Source organism: Vanellus vanellus (genome assembly GCF_965231255.1).
Source record: "Vanellus vanellus genome assembly, chromosome: 4".
NCBI lineage: Eukaryota > Metazoa > Chordata > Aves > Charadriiformes > Charadriidae > Vanellus > Vanellus vanellus.
Genome location: NC_138909.1, coordinates 29,201,543 through 29,214,626, shown reverse-complemented (window position 1 = coordinate 29,214,626; position 13,084 = coordinate 29,201,543). Strand labels below are relative to the sequence as shown.

The 13,084-nt window shown below is 42.2% G+C and overlaps 1 protein-coding gene and 1 long non-coding RNA gene across 2 annotated transcripts in view; one reads left to right on the top strand and one right to left on the bottom strand.

Moving 5' to 3' along the window:
- Positions 1-13,084, top strand: part of NFKB1 (nuclear factor kappa B subunit 1) — a 60,344-nt gene that overhangs the window by 44,386 nt on the left and 2,874 nt on the right. Inside the window, exons 15-22 of the mRNA XM_082483013.1 lie at positions 1,880-2,021; positions 5,985-6,099; positions 8,172-8,373; positions 9,523-9,692; positions 10,551-10,653; positions 11,528-11,643; positions 12,501-12,567; positions 12,906-13,078. Coding sequence (XP_082339139.1) covers positions 1,880-2,021; positions 5,985-6,099; positions 8,172-8,373; positions 9,523-9,692; positions 10,551-10,653; positions 11,528-11,643; positions 12,501-12,567; positions 12,906-13,078 — 1,088 coding nt within the window. The remainder of the gene's footprint in view (positions 1-1,879; positions 2,022-5,984; positions 6,100-8,171; positions 8,374-9,522; positions 9,693-10,550; positions 10,654-11,527; positions 11,644-12,500; positions 12,568-12,905; positions 13,079-13,084) is intronic.
- On the bottom strand, positions 5,244-7,547 carry LOC309671724. Its single transcript, XR_014269186.1, has 3 exons — positions 7,416-7,547; positions 6,169-6,217; positions 5,244-5,486 (listed from the first exon to the last, which is right to left on the bottom strand). It is a non-coding gene; the product is annotated as an uncharacterized lncRNA (long non-coding RNA).

The window sequence follows — 13,084 nt, the reverse complement described above, 5'->3', positions numbered from 1 at the left end:
TCATGCTTCTCCTACAACTACAAAAACCAACAGTTGGACTAGAGAGACATGGTAGTGGTAGGAACTGAGCAGGAAGGAATTTTTGTTCTTATCTTTTACCAAGTGCAATGTGATCTAGACCACTTTTGTTGTTCCCTCCTTGGTCAGGGAGAGAGCACATTATCCTGTGTGTGTCAGCACATACTTGCTATTAACAGCACTAGAAACTGTGGCTTGGGAAACCAAAGCCGCATAGTAGTTGGATTGTAGTTGTAAAAACCTGCAAGGTGTAGCTTCTCGTGATCTGAGAAACAGATGGTGCTCCTGAGAAAAGCTGAAGAACTTGCCGTTTGCAGTTCTGCTTGTGATAAATCTTGTGACTGATTTAGAGAGCAAAGACTTTTGCTGATATGTGAAGAAATAGTAATGTCCATTTAGCAGCTGCCAAGGAGCGGCCTGAATTGTTGACCTGGTTTCTGAGTAATGAACATTGTAGGCAGGAAGTTAAATGTTTCGTTTATCTATTATAATGGCATGAAGAGAGGCAATTTCAAGCTTCAGGTTATATTAAGAATAGATGCAGAAGAACAGGTTCTATGAAATGGCTATTACAAGTTGGAACATTTGGGTACTAGACTAAAAGATGCAATCTTGTAGTATTTGGTGTGTGCTTGCTATGAGAAACCAGGGAGGTTCAGCATCCAGTTTTTTGGACTTTGGAAATGTCTGCAATGAGAAAAGACCGAATTGCTTAGCACACTTTACCCTGGATATATATCCTGAACATAACATCCATTTAATGCTATTATTTAGTGTTAAGAGGTAAGTGGCAAATATATATGTACCAGCCTGGGCATATAGTGTAGGAACCGCAGTGATGTATTGGCTAGAACAATAAGCTTCGTGGATAGCTGACTAAGTCTTTGGCTTACACAAATGATGTATTCATGTTCATCAGGGATACGCTTCTAACCCAGTCTAAATGCCTGGTTTTGTGTAGCTGGAAATCCTGGGTATTCTTTCCCTATGTCTGCTTTAAATGACAAAGTCTGTTATACTTGTTTGCTGTTAGTAATTTCTAACCTTACAAGGTTTTATGGAAACATGAAACTGTTCAAAATAGAGGCTGGTTTCAGATGATACCGCTTCCCAGAATGACGACTGTGGTTTGAAAGTTCATCTCTTTCATTTTCACTGGTTTCTTGCCGATACAGAACCACAAAGGTATTGACAGAGCAGCTAGAGTTACTTTCTTCCACAAATGAGTTTCTTTCCTCCCCTTTCTCCCTTTTGCCTCCTCACCATGACCAATTCTGCTTTTTGAAATCTCAGTGGTTGTACTTTTTATGAATCTAAAATCAGGATACTACAAATGCTGAGCATTGTAAACATTGGAATGTTTTAAACAGGTGAACAGACTCTTTGTGCTGCTGCTGTAAAGCAGGAGAGACTGCATGGTTTGAGTTGGAGAGGAGGCACAAAGCCCTGCATTTATTCCATAGCCTTTCTGTGAGTTTCTGTGCCATGTTTGACAGATCACTGAGGCTTCTTGTGCCTCAGTTTCCTCAAGTCTAAACTACTCAGAACTGCATGGGAGGTTATTTTTAAAGTGCTCTGTGGACAAGCAGCCTTAGATGTTGCTTGTATCTAAGCAAATCTAAGTTCCCGGTCCTTTTGTCTCATTGCACACAAGTGCACATCAGTGCAATTAATTTGGTGCCACGCAGACTGAAGGTAGCTTCCAGAGTTTGTCTGTTCTCAGGATTCCTGCTGCATGAATGCTCAGCATGCAGCTAGTTTTTCTTCCAAGGGACTCATTCCCCTGACAAATGCCTGTCAAAAGAAGGTGGTGTTGCAAGGAAGGCAATAAAACTGATGAAAATAAAACTTTGTGTTGCAGAGGGTCTGTTCCTGGAGAAGGCCATGCAGCTTGCCAAGCGTCACTGCAATGCTCTCTTTGATTATGCTGTAACTGGAGATGTGAAGATGCTGTTGGCTGTTCAGCGCAATCTCACTGTTGCCCAGGATGATAATGGAGACAAGTAAGTTGGCCTCTTGTTATGCTTTTGGTGGCAGAACAGTGCAGTCAATTTGTTCTGTTCCCTGCAGGTGCCAATCATTAATTTCAGCACTGCTCTAATCAAATAAATATCATTCTCCTTTCTGCTGTTTGGGAGAGGTGACCAGTGATGAGTGGTGTTCCTCAGGGGCCGGTCCTGGGACCTGTACTGTTCAACATCTTTGTGGGCAACGTGGACAGTGGGGTCAAGTGCACCCTCAGCAAGTTTGCTGATGATACCAAGCTGGTTGGTGAGGTAAACACGCTGGAGGGGAGGGATGCCATCCAGAGGGACCTGGACAGGCTGCAGAGGTGGGCCCAAGCCAACCTCATGCAGTTCAACAAGGCCAAGTGCAAGGTCCTACATCTGGGTCGGAGCAATCCCAAGCACAAATACAGGCTCAGCAGGGAATGGCTGGAGAGCAGCCCTGAGGAGAAGGACCTGGGGGTGCTGATTGACGAGAAGCTCAACATGAGCCGGCAGTGTGCGGTCGCAGCCCAGAAGGCCAACCGTTTCCTGGGCTGCATCAGACGTGTGGCCAGCAGGTCAAAGGAGGTGATTCTGCCCCTCTACTCCACTCTCGTGAGACCCCACCTGGAGTACTGCATCCAGCTCTGGAGTCCCCAACATAAGAAGGACATGGACCTGCTGGAGTGTGTCCAGAGGAGAGCCACAAGGATGATCCGAGGGCTGGAGCACCTCTCCTATGAGGAGAGGCTGAGAGAGTTGGGGTTGTTCAGCCTGGAGAAGAGAAGATTCCAAGGAGATCTCATTGCAGCCTTCCAGTACCTAAAGGGGGCCTACAGGAGAGCTGGGGAAGGATTTTTTTACTAGGGCTTGTAGTGATAGGATGAGGGGGAACGGCTTTAAACTGGAAGAGGGCAGGTTCAGATTAAACATTAGGAAGAGGTTTTTCACTTTGAGGGTGGTAAGGCACTGGAACAGGTTGCCCAGAGAGGTTGTTGAGGTCCCACCCTGGAGGTGTTCAAGGCCAGGCTGGACGTGGCCTTGGGCAACGTGGTCTAGTGGGAGGTGTCCCTGTCTATGGCAGAGGGGTTGGAACTTGATGATCTTCAAGGTCTTTTCCAACCTAAACCATTCTATGATTCTATTTTTGTTACATTTGTAGAGAAGTCACTCACACCACAAAGTTCGTTGATCCCAGTACCTGTCAAAAAGTAATCTGGTCATTGAAGCTACGTTGAGCTTGTTGTGAGTTTGTTTGCCTTTTTTTACTTAGCACTTCACGCTCAGTCAAGATTCTATGATTTCATCATGATACATAGTTGATGGGGATCCTCAGGATTGTGCTGGAGGAGAACGCCCCGTTTTATTCCATGCAAGTCCTTAAGTCTTCATAGGAAGCTTTAAGTTGCAGATGCACCGGGAGACATAGAAATAATAGCTGGAGGGTCCATGCTGCTTTTCACCCACTGACACCAATTTCTTCCCAGAGGACAGTATTTTGCTCTTGCTTTCATCCGTACTGTACTGTTGTCTTCCAAGAGATGGCACAAATGTTTGTGGCAGACTTGGCTGCTAATATTTGCTTATCGGTCCTTCAGTAATGTGAGCTGGAGTAGTAATCCATTTTGTTCCTCTACAGCTATGCAGATTCTGTGGGACTCAGAGTGAAATACAGTGAGGAACTAATGATTAGTAGATATTTAAAAGCAAATTCAGCAGAAGTGCTTCTGAACACATGGAAAGATAATCTCTTGAATAAGCAAGTGACATTATCGCATCCTCACTTTTTAGCTGGCAGGCCTTGGACAGGCCCAGTGCAAATCACTTATGTTTCCTTACAGTGTTTTGTACAGTAGAAGCCATAGAAGCCTTAAGGTGTCTATCTAGATGGAAAATTACAAGTGACTGAGACGTGCTATCCCACTGCTTGATTATTCTCTGAGAGGCTACTACTTTCACTCCACTTTCAACCAAAACAGGTTTCAGATTACTGATAAACAGTGTATACTAAAGACTGCAAAATTGGAGATAGCTACTTTACTGGCTTTGGTTTCCAATCAGCAACCTAATGTCTGCTTTGAGGAAAGCTGGAGTATGAACGAGGCAGGAGCTAGCAATAAAATCTGCTAGCACTTCGGACAATACAACTTCTGTGTTTTGGAAAAAAAACATGGGGGGTTGAGGAGTCTTGAGCGAGTAGGACCTGCATTTAAATATCAATAAGATGCCGCTCAGATTTGGACTTGCAGGGCATTTCAACAAAGTCAAAATACTTTTCAGAATGATGGTAAATAGTTGTTTTCTTCCTGAATCAAGAAGTGCCTACAAGTATGTGAGGCTCAAGCTCATGTTGCCTTTCTCCTGGAACCTATGTTGTGTTTTATGGTTTCCAGACAAAATACGCTAATCTGCGATTAATGTATATTGACAGTGGGCACTCAGTAACAGCAGCTGTTACTGTGTATATCCCAGTACCACCGCACTCCAGAAGAGTGACGGGTATTACAGCACTCTGCCTCCACAACAGTGCTGAAATGCTTTTTTTTTTTTTATGTAGGGCTGTTTAAGAAATGGAATTGACTGCCCTTTCATGGTCTAGTCAGCATGTCTTTCCAGCATCGCATGAAGTGGCAGGGTAAAATTAAAATACATGCTCCAGGAAAGAGAACTAAAGGCAGCAGAAGAGCAAATTTGTTTCTGAAGTGAGATTTGGAAATAAAATGTCAGCGTGATAGAGCATAATAAGAAGCATCACCAGAGAGCAGAGGAACAGGTGTTTTATGGTAGTGGTGGGACTGTTTGAACAGCAGAGGAGAGTTGAAGGAGGGAAAGTGCCACAGTACTGCCTATGGCAGTGTCCAGAACCAATAAAACAGGCTCTTTGAGGGTGAGTTTGTTTTTGTTGGTTTTTTTTTCCTTTTTAAAATATCTTCTGGTTTTGAGTGCTCTCAGTCTCAGTTTCAAGATGACTCTACACCCCCAATGGCAAAGAACTTCTTTTTATTTTTCTGAGTATATTCGAGTATTTCTGGAGCAGCATAACAACCACACCACATGTCCTATGTTGATATTGTGTGTCAGCAGCCATATGCTAAAAAGGTGAGTCTAGAAGTTAGCCAGCATCTGCTAAGAGAGAACTTGGGAAGGTATGTTTCAAAACAAAGGGCGTGACTCTGAAATGAAGTCTTAAGGGAACAAGACAACTCCAGCTCTGTTGGAGAGGGGTGATGGGATTCACAACCTGCTTTATTCCTGATGGTGTTTTGCAAGTACAGCTGCTCTGGCTGGTGGTGAAGGACCTGGCTCTGGAGAAGAGCACAGGAAAGGCCATTGCATTAACCTGGTAGAAGCAGTGAACTGTCTTGCTATGTAGAGTCAGTCATGTCCCACAGCAGGTTTTTCCTTTTGGCATGATGTCTCTGGCCACTGCTGCAAATCCTGTGGCTGTTAGTCATTGGGCTGGAGTCCTTAGTCATTTTTCTTTTTGAAAACGAAGAAAAGAAAAACCCACATATGAGAGGAAACCCCCAAGGGAAAATTTTTTGGTGGCAGAGAGGCCTGTGGAAATTCTGAAGGAAGGTTTTGACAGTAAGAGATGTTCATGTGCTGCATAATTCAAAACATCAAAAAAAAAAAAAAAAACAAACCAGCAAAGAATCTGGGGATTCCAGACAAGTTCTGAAACAATTACTTTATGCTACAAAGTTTGTCTTTATTAGACTAGTAGTTAAGTTATGCTTAGGGCCAGCAAAAGCCATCCGGAGTCTGCTGTTGTGATTGAGCCTTCAAACACTGTTACTTTCTGACTAGCTTTTTTTAATGTTGGGTGCTGATACGTAGTGCTGAAATCATGACCTCTAATAGTCAAGCGTTTATATCAGTTAGAATTCAATCAGATCTACAGCAAAACCTTAACAAATTTTTAATACATTTGAAAATAGTATGAATTTATCAATCTGGGTTTTTTGTTTGTTTCAGTGTCCTTCATTTAGCAATTATCCACCTTCATACTGAGCTGGTGAAAAACCTCTTGGAAGTGATACCTGATTTGAATTATAATGACATCATTAACATGAGAAACGACCTATATCAGGTAAGATGTTGCGGTGGTTTAAGTGTTGTTGATTGTTCAGCCAGCAAAAAAAGAAAGTACAGAACTTACGCAGTCTGCCTTGTTTTTCTTCTATTCGTTGGAATGAGCCCAGATCAGACTGTAATGCAAACAAGTTTAGAAACACAGTGACTTATTGTAAGGTGGTGGAGGAGCAAGAGCCTGTTTTCACTGGTTTAGTTCATGACTCCCCTGGATGTTTACAGAAACGTCTCCATGGGTTAATCGTAGAACAGGCCAAAAATACAAAATTCTTCAGTTCATGTCTTCATTATTTGGTTTTGCTGTTGTTTAACCAGCAGTGTGGATTAGTGTGCCAACTCTGGGCTCTTTTGACCTTTCTAACATGGGATAACTTGGGATCACGAGTCAGTTTGCTGCATCGTCAGTTATCTGTAGGCATGTGGAAGCTGTAACAAACTATGCCCATGACATGAGCACCAAGATTTCCCTTTCATTTATAGATTTGCATTATAGCAAAAAAGAAAAAAAAAAAAAATCCCATCCCCATGTCTTTTACCTAGTAGGAAAAGAACTCAACTGCCAGGCACAATTCTGTCTCCTCAACTTCATCTGTGACAGAGTCTGAGGTGTTTGTATTGTAACTCAGACAGGCTTTAAAAAGAGCTGTGGAAACCTGCCTGGAAAAGAATCTCTTTTCAACTGCGCGCACCATTTGGTTGTCCCAAAGGTAACCAGCTGGATGTTACACAGCAGCACTCTGACATTTGTGTTATTTCTTTTGCTGTGAACAGCAAAGGCAGGATTTTTTCTACACAAATAGTCCCAGAGGGTTTATTTTGAGTTTTTTGTTCTCTTTCGCATTTCATTTGTATGCTTATATAAAGCAACTTTGAAATGTGGAGGCTGATGAAAGCAAGCAGAAGATTCTGAATTGAATTCTGTGCCCTCTGTTTAACAGAAACAGGAAGCAAAGCTCCACTCCACATAAAAATAAATCTCTACCAGGACCTCTACAGCTCCTCCTACCTTCTACTTACCCTCCCACCACTGCCTTAAGGTTTAAGTAGGCTTGGGCTAGGATTTTCCTTCTGTACAGGTATTCTGAAAGCTGAATCGTACATGTGCCCTATAGATTTAGTAATTAATTGCGAATATGTTGACAGATGTATTGACAAACACAAGCTTATTGTACGGAGCTGGAATTAGGGTTTTTTGTTCAGTTAATATAAGGATGATGAGATGGAGATGGAATCTCGTGCAATTTTTAGATTATTTCAGCGTTGGAAATATGATTTCCCAAACCTTACTGGAATGCTTGCTGTTTAAATACATACCTTTTTGAGTACATTCTGCATGATGCTGTTCACTGGCAAGACTGTGAAGAATGCAGTATACAATCGACCTTTAGAAATACTGGAAACCTCTCGGCCTGAGAGCCTCTTGGTGCTGCAGGTGTCTGCACAAAAGTGGAGAAGGTGCAAATAGAATCAGCTAGCTAGACACACACTGCGTAAACACACAGTTGTTCTGCACTTTGACAAATGCACAGAACAAGATTTTCTTCTTTTCTGTGCAGAGTCGTTTGGGGGCATAAGGAAATCCTAAGCCCACAGCTGCCACCCCTCTATTGAGGAGCAAACTTAGAGCATAGCTCAGTGCCAAAGGCAGGTTTGAGCAGGCCCTGGAAAGTGCAGATGCTCCCTCTGTGGCATGAACTTGGCCACGGGGCAGCTGGAAGTGGGGTTACGGTGTCTGGGGGGCACAGGGATTACGTCATCTCCCGAGTCCCTTGCACCGCAAAGCTCAGAGCCAGGTCAGTGCCCTGGCTTACAGAGCAGGCAACGTCTTTGTTCCTCCCAAAGTCCAACTGCTGACACTGGCAGGGCAGCTTTTATTTCCAGTAAGTAGAACCCCCAATTCATGGTATGCAGCAGAAAAAAAAAATGTAGGCATACGCAAGCTTTTCATTTGTTAGTTTTGAAGTGGAGTAACATCTTCTCACAGTAGGAGCTTTTATGAGTTTAAGAGGTTTCTGTAGAGGTGATGTAACTGTTGCTCATCTTCTCATGGCCTACTTCTGTCACTTCTAGACCCCCTTGCACCTGGCAGTAATCACAAAGCAGGCGGAGGTGGTAGAAGACTTGCTGAAGGCTGGAGCAGATGTCAGCCTTCTGGATCGCCATGGTAATTCTGTCTTACATTTAGCTGCTGCTGAAGGAGATGACAAGATTTTGAGTCTACTCCTCAAGCATAAGAAGATATCTCCAATGGTCAACCTTTCCAACGGTGAAGGTATGGAAAGATAATGGCTGTATTTTATGCTTACCTACTGGATGAGCACACCTCAATTTCTGCCAACGCAGTTTTTTTACACAGGTAGATACAAACCTTGGAAAGACCATCTTTCCCCATTTTGCACATGCTGTCCTTGGCTTTTACATGCTGGCAGTCACAGATGAGAGAACACAGACGTGTAGGTTCTCTGGTTATAAAGACAAGATTGGCAATGGCCACGTGACACAGTATGGATTTGAATTTTTGTTACTGTATATTCTTTTTAATGTCACAAAACTTCAAGCACTGTGTTCCTCCTGAGATACCTTATGCAACCACTGTTTTTAAAAAAAAATTCCCCCCAGAAGAAAATGTTTCCTCCTCTCTAGTGAATGAAATCCCCTCAAAAATAATTTCTGGACCAGTGTCAAGTTTCGTATCTGGTACTTTGTAAAGAATTAGAACCTATAAAATAACCACAAAGAGACTATTCTCCCATTTTTTCAGTGGCACAGGTCATTTGAATTTAGTACTCCTGTTCCAGTAGACTGTAAAATGTGTGACCTAAAAATGTCATTATGGGAATCAAAAAACTGAGTTAAGTGCCTCAGAGAGAGGGGTTGGTTTGTTTGCTTTTAAATACAAAGCTTTATTATTCTCTTTTTGAGCTGGTGCAGGTAATTTTGAGGCGACGGGGCAGCATGACCTTACAGGAGGTGGTACTAAAGTATACTAATTAGTCCTCAGGCTGCTTCTAGAAGAGATGTTCAGTAGCAGATGGGGGCAGTGCAGGGTACCTACTTGTTTAGTACCAAGATGCAGATTTTATTTTTTTTTAAGACTGCTCTCCTTTGAGGCAAAGAGGTGCTCTTTAGTTCCTGCCTCTGTTCCACCTTGTAATCTGCAATTATTTTTCTTTTTTCGTGCATGGCTTTGTCCCATCATCAATAACACAACTAGTTCCCATTTACACACAAAGAACACTTTTATTAACACCATCTTTTAGTGTACAGGGAGGCAAAATAAGTCACTTCTGCTCAGATAACTGCAGGAACTCTCACTCATTTTACAATTCTCATAGATGCGGCCGCTTCAAACTCACTACTCTGGTATTTCCGTATTTTTCAAATATTAATGCACATGATGGATGGGGTTTGTTTTGTGTAGGTCTCAGTGCAATTCACATGGTGGTGATGGCAAATAGTATGTCCTGCCTCAAGCAGCTGATTGCTGCTGGAGTTAATGTCAATGCTCAGGAACAGAAATCTGGACGAACTGCATTGCATTTAGCTGTTGAACAAGAGAACATCCCTTTGGCTGGCTGCCTTTTGCTTGAGGTAAGGGCAGAATTTCTTTCTCCCAGGTCTTTTCACTTAAAGATTTTCAAGAGTTTTTAAATATGTAAGTGCTTCAGAGGAACAGAAGTAAGGGGGTTTTGCTGTTCATGAACGTGATTACTTGAGTTGGTATAATGGCAAAATTATTGCTAATGTTATTCATTATTACTTGTTCAGCACTGCTGGTTAACCTTTTGGCCAAGTTGAGGAATTTACAGTTTGTGACCCTGACCTGACTGCATATGCTGTGTTTAATTTCTACTGAGTAATCCTGGCAGCCAATAAAACTGCTCATGAACAAGTTAATTACTTCATCTGTGTGAAGTAGAATGTGTATACAGATGTGCATAGAGAGATAGTTGTGTATATCTATAAATATCTATCTCATCTTTTTAACCCCTTGATCTTAGTGTTCTCTAGTTCTACACATCCACAGCTGGCTGCAGTAGCTTTCCTTGGTATCCGTGTATGAATGTGCCCCCAGCCTGCCTGCTCTCCTGAAGAGCAGCAGGAGGGCAGACTTCTGTGCACACCAGTTCAGGCTCCAAACACTGCGGCTGCTCAGATGGCAGAACTATCCCATGGGACGCAAAGTGGCTGTTACCTACCTGACCTGTTTGGGTTTATACGCTGTGCCTCCTGCTGTGACACTGACACATCCGCCATCTGTTCCTGCATGCAGACAGTTGTTGTTACTTTCTAATTCCTTCTTTTCAGACAATGATTAGAGTTTTTATGCAAACAGGAATGGAATGGTGCTTATTTGCACAGTAGCAATGTTTATGCAGACATGAGTCTCTGCAACTGTATTGTATAGACAAGTAGTGCTTTTCCTTTTGTTGTTCAATAAAAACTTAGGGTGATGCAGATGTGGACAGCACGACGTATGATGGGACAACTCCGCTTCACATAGCAGCTGGAAGGGGCTCTACAAAATTGGCAGCAGTTCTCAAAGCAGCAGGTATGAAAATAGGTATTTGCTGGAATTCAGCTTGAAGGCTGCAAGCAGAAAAGAACGTGCCAGTGAACTTGTTTAATGAGCAGAAGAAATCAGATGTTAAAAGCAAGAAGGTTTGGTTTTCCTCAGGGAAGGCCTACTTTCAGGTACCGCACTACTCTTTAGCACCATCTAATGGCTAAAAAGCAAATTATGTTAGTCAGGGAAAAGATCTCTTGAGCGCTCTTGGAAGTGTTTGGAGTATTTCTTTTGTAGTTTTTTATAGCTGAAGAAGCAGAGAAGAGACCGCGTTACATAGTTGGGCTAAGTCTTGGACTGCTTTAAAAAAAAAATAGGTCACTGAAGGATGAGCTTGTTAGTGGCTCCTATTTCATATCACTGTGGAAGAGTTAGGTTTGAATATTTATTGGAACATTTTTTCAATTGTATTTAGAGCCGATTTTTCTCCTTTGAAACAGAAATCCAAGGCTCCTATTGCTCTGGCTGTGTGCTTGGTCTTTTAATAATACCCACACTTTCTCTGACACTATATAAAAGAAGCACTGCACCATCACTCCATCACGTACCTGCTATGCTCTGTGTGAGCCAAGAATGGAAGTCAGTTCATAGTGTCACAGCTCTTTCTTTGGGGCCTATCACTCATTTCTTGTCACTTTTTCTTTCTTTATAATGAAGAGTAGCATTATACAGAGATGTGATGGCATTTAACTTTAGTTGATAAAAAAAGTTATTTGCTGACTTAATATTAAATGTAATGTAGCTTGAGTAGCTAAATTAGCAAATTGGCCATTCGGAACTTAGACTACATATTTTAAGTATTTTTGAAAAGCAACTTGAAGCCTTTGCTTAGGAACTTTTTTGCACGCTTGTTTTCCAGGTGCAAATCCTCATGTTGAGAACTTTGAGCCCTTATTTGACATAGACGATATGAAAGACTATGATGAAGGGATTGTGCCTGGAACAACACCACTGGATATGGCGGCCAGCTGTGAGGTGCGTGGTCCGTTTTTTTTCTTTTTAATAATAAATGATAGTTCAGCTCTCTCAGCCAGCTCTTCACTGCATCTACAGTTACTTCAATGATGACAAGCTACTAATTTGCTATCAAAAATTAAACTAATGCAGCAACAACTCTCCTTCCATGAAATAGCACTGGAGGAAAGCTCCACTTAGCAGACTACTTCTACAGACTACTGAACAGGAATGACCAGGCACTTACAATAGTTGCACTACAGTCTGCACATACGGAGAAGTATTTAGCTGATGGGGCGGCATCTGTTTGAAGGTTCAGAGATACGCTCTTGTGGGTTTCTTTGCTGAATGTTCTTCAGAATTGCAGACTTTGTGTGTAGCGAAGATACACTCTTGCGTCCTACCCAAACAGTGATTAGGCTGCACAGTCCATGCTTTAGTAACTGATTATGTGCAGTTGGTTTGGTGTGAGTGTGAGGTAGAAGCAATCAGCATCTCTAATTACATGGAGCTAGCAAGTGGTACAAGCCTCAGGTGAAAATCTAACCCAGGCTTTGTTTTAAATTACTAGTTGCAGACAGGCAATAACTCCTCACTCAGCCACTGCTACTGCCGCTTACTTACTGCAAAGGCTTCCTCTGCATCTTGAAAACAGTTGCCAGATGACATAGCATAGGGCAAGGAAGATTAACTTCTCAAGATTTCTCCCTCAAGCTTTGCACAGGTCTTCTACAGCATCTTTAGTCACAGTGATCCTGGGACAGGAAAAATTCCCATTTACAGATGGAATTAGGGCTTTAACATACTACTGAGACTTGTCAAGATAATAGACACTAACCCAGTTTCTGCTAAATACTGACTTTAATGTATTCTCTTAGGTGTATGACATATTAAATGGTAAACCCTACGAGTCAGCAGTGGTTTCGGAGGACTTACTGACACAAGGTAACATCTATAAAGAAGACTTAACAATATCCCTTTAGTAATTGAGTACTAAAAGTGTACTTGCAGAAGACATTGCCCTTCAATAGCTTGTAACGGAAAAGGGGGGGGGGAGAAGAGGTACCCTCCCACCCACTCATTCGTAGAATGAGCATGATTCTATCAAGAGGTAGGCCACAAGGACACTAAGGAGTACATTTTCAATATTACAGCAATACATTAGTAAACACTGGGATTGATGGACACTAAAATACTCTTTAATTTGGTTTTGTTGCTGCTTAGAAATGAACTAGTACATGATTTGTATAAGTAATAAACTAACATATTTCTCTGTTCCTCAGGACATTTGAGAGAGTTGGATGAAAGTTCCAAGATGCAGCTTTACAAACTATTGGAACTGCCCGATCCAAACAAAAACTGGTCCACTCTAGCACAAAAACTGGGTCTAGGCATACTTAATAATGCCTTCAGGTTGAGCCCTTCGCCATCGAAAACTCTGCTTGATAACTATGAGGTAATG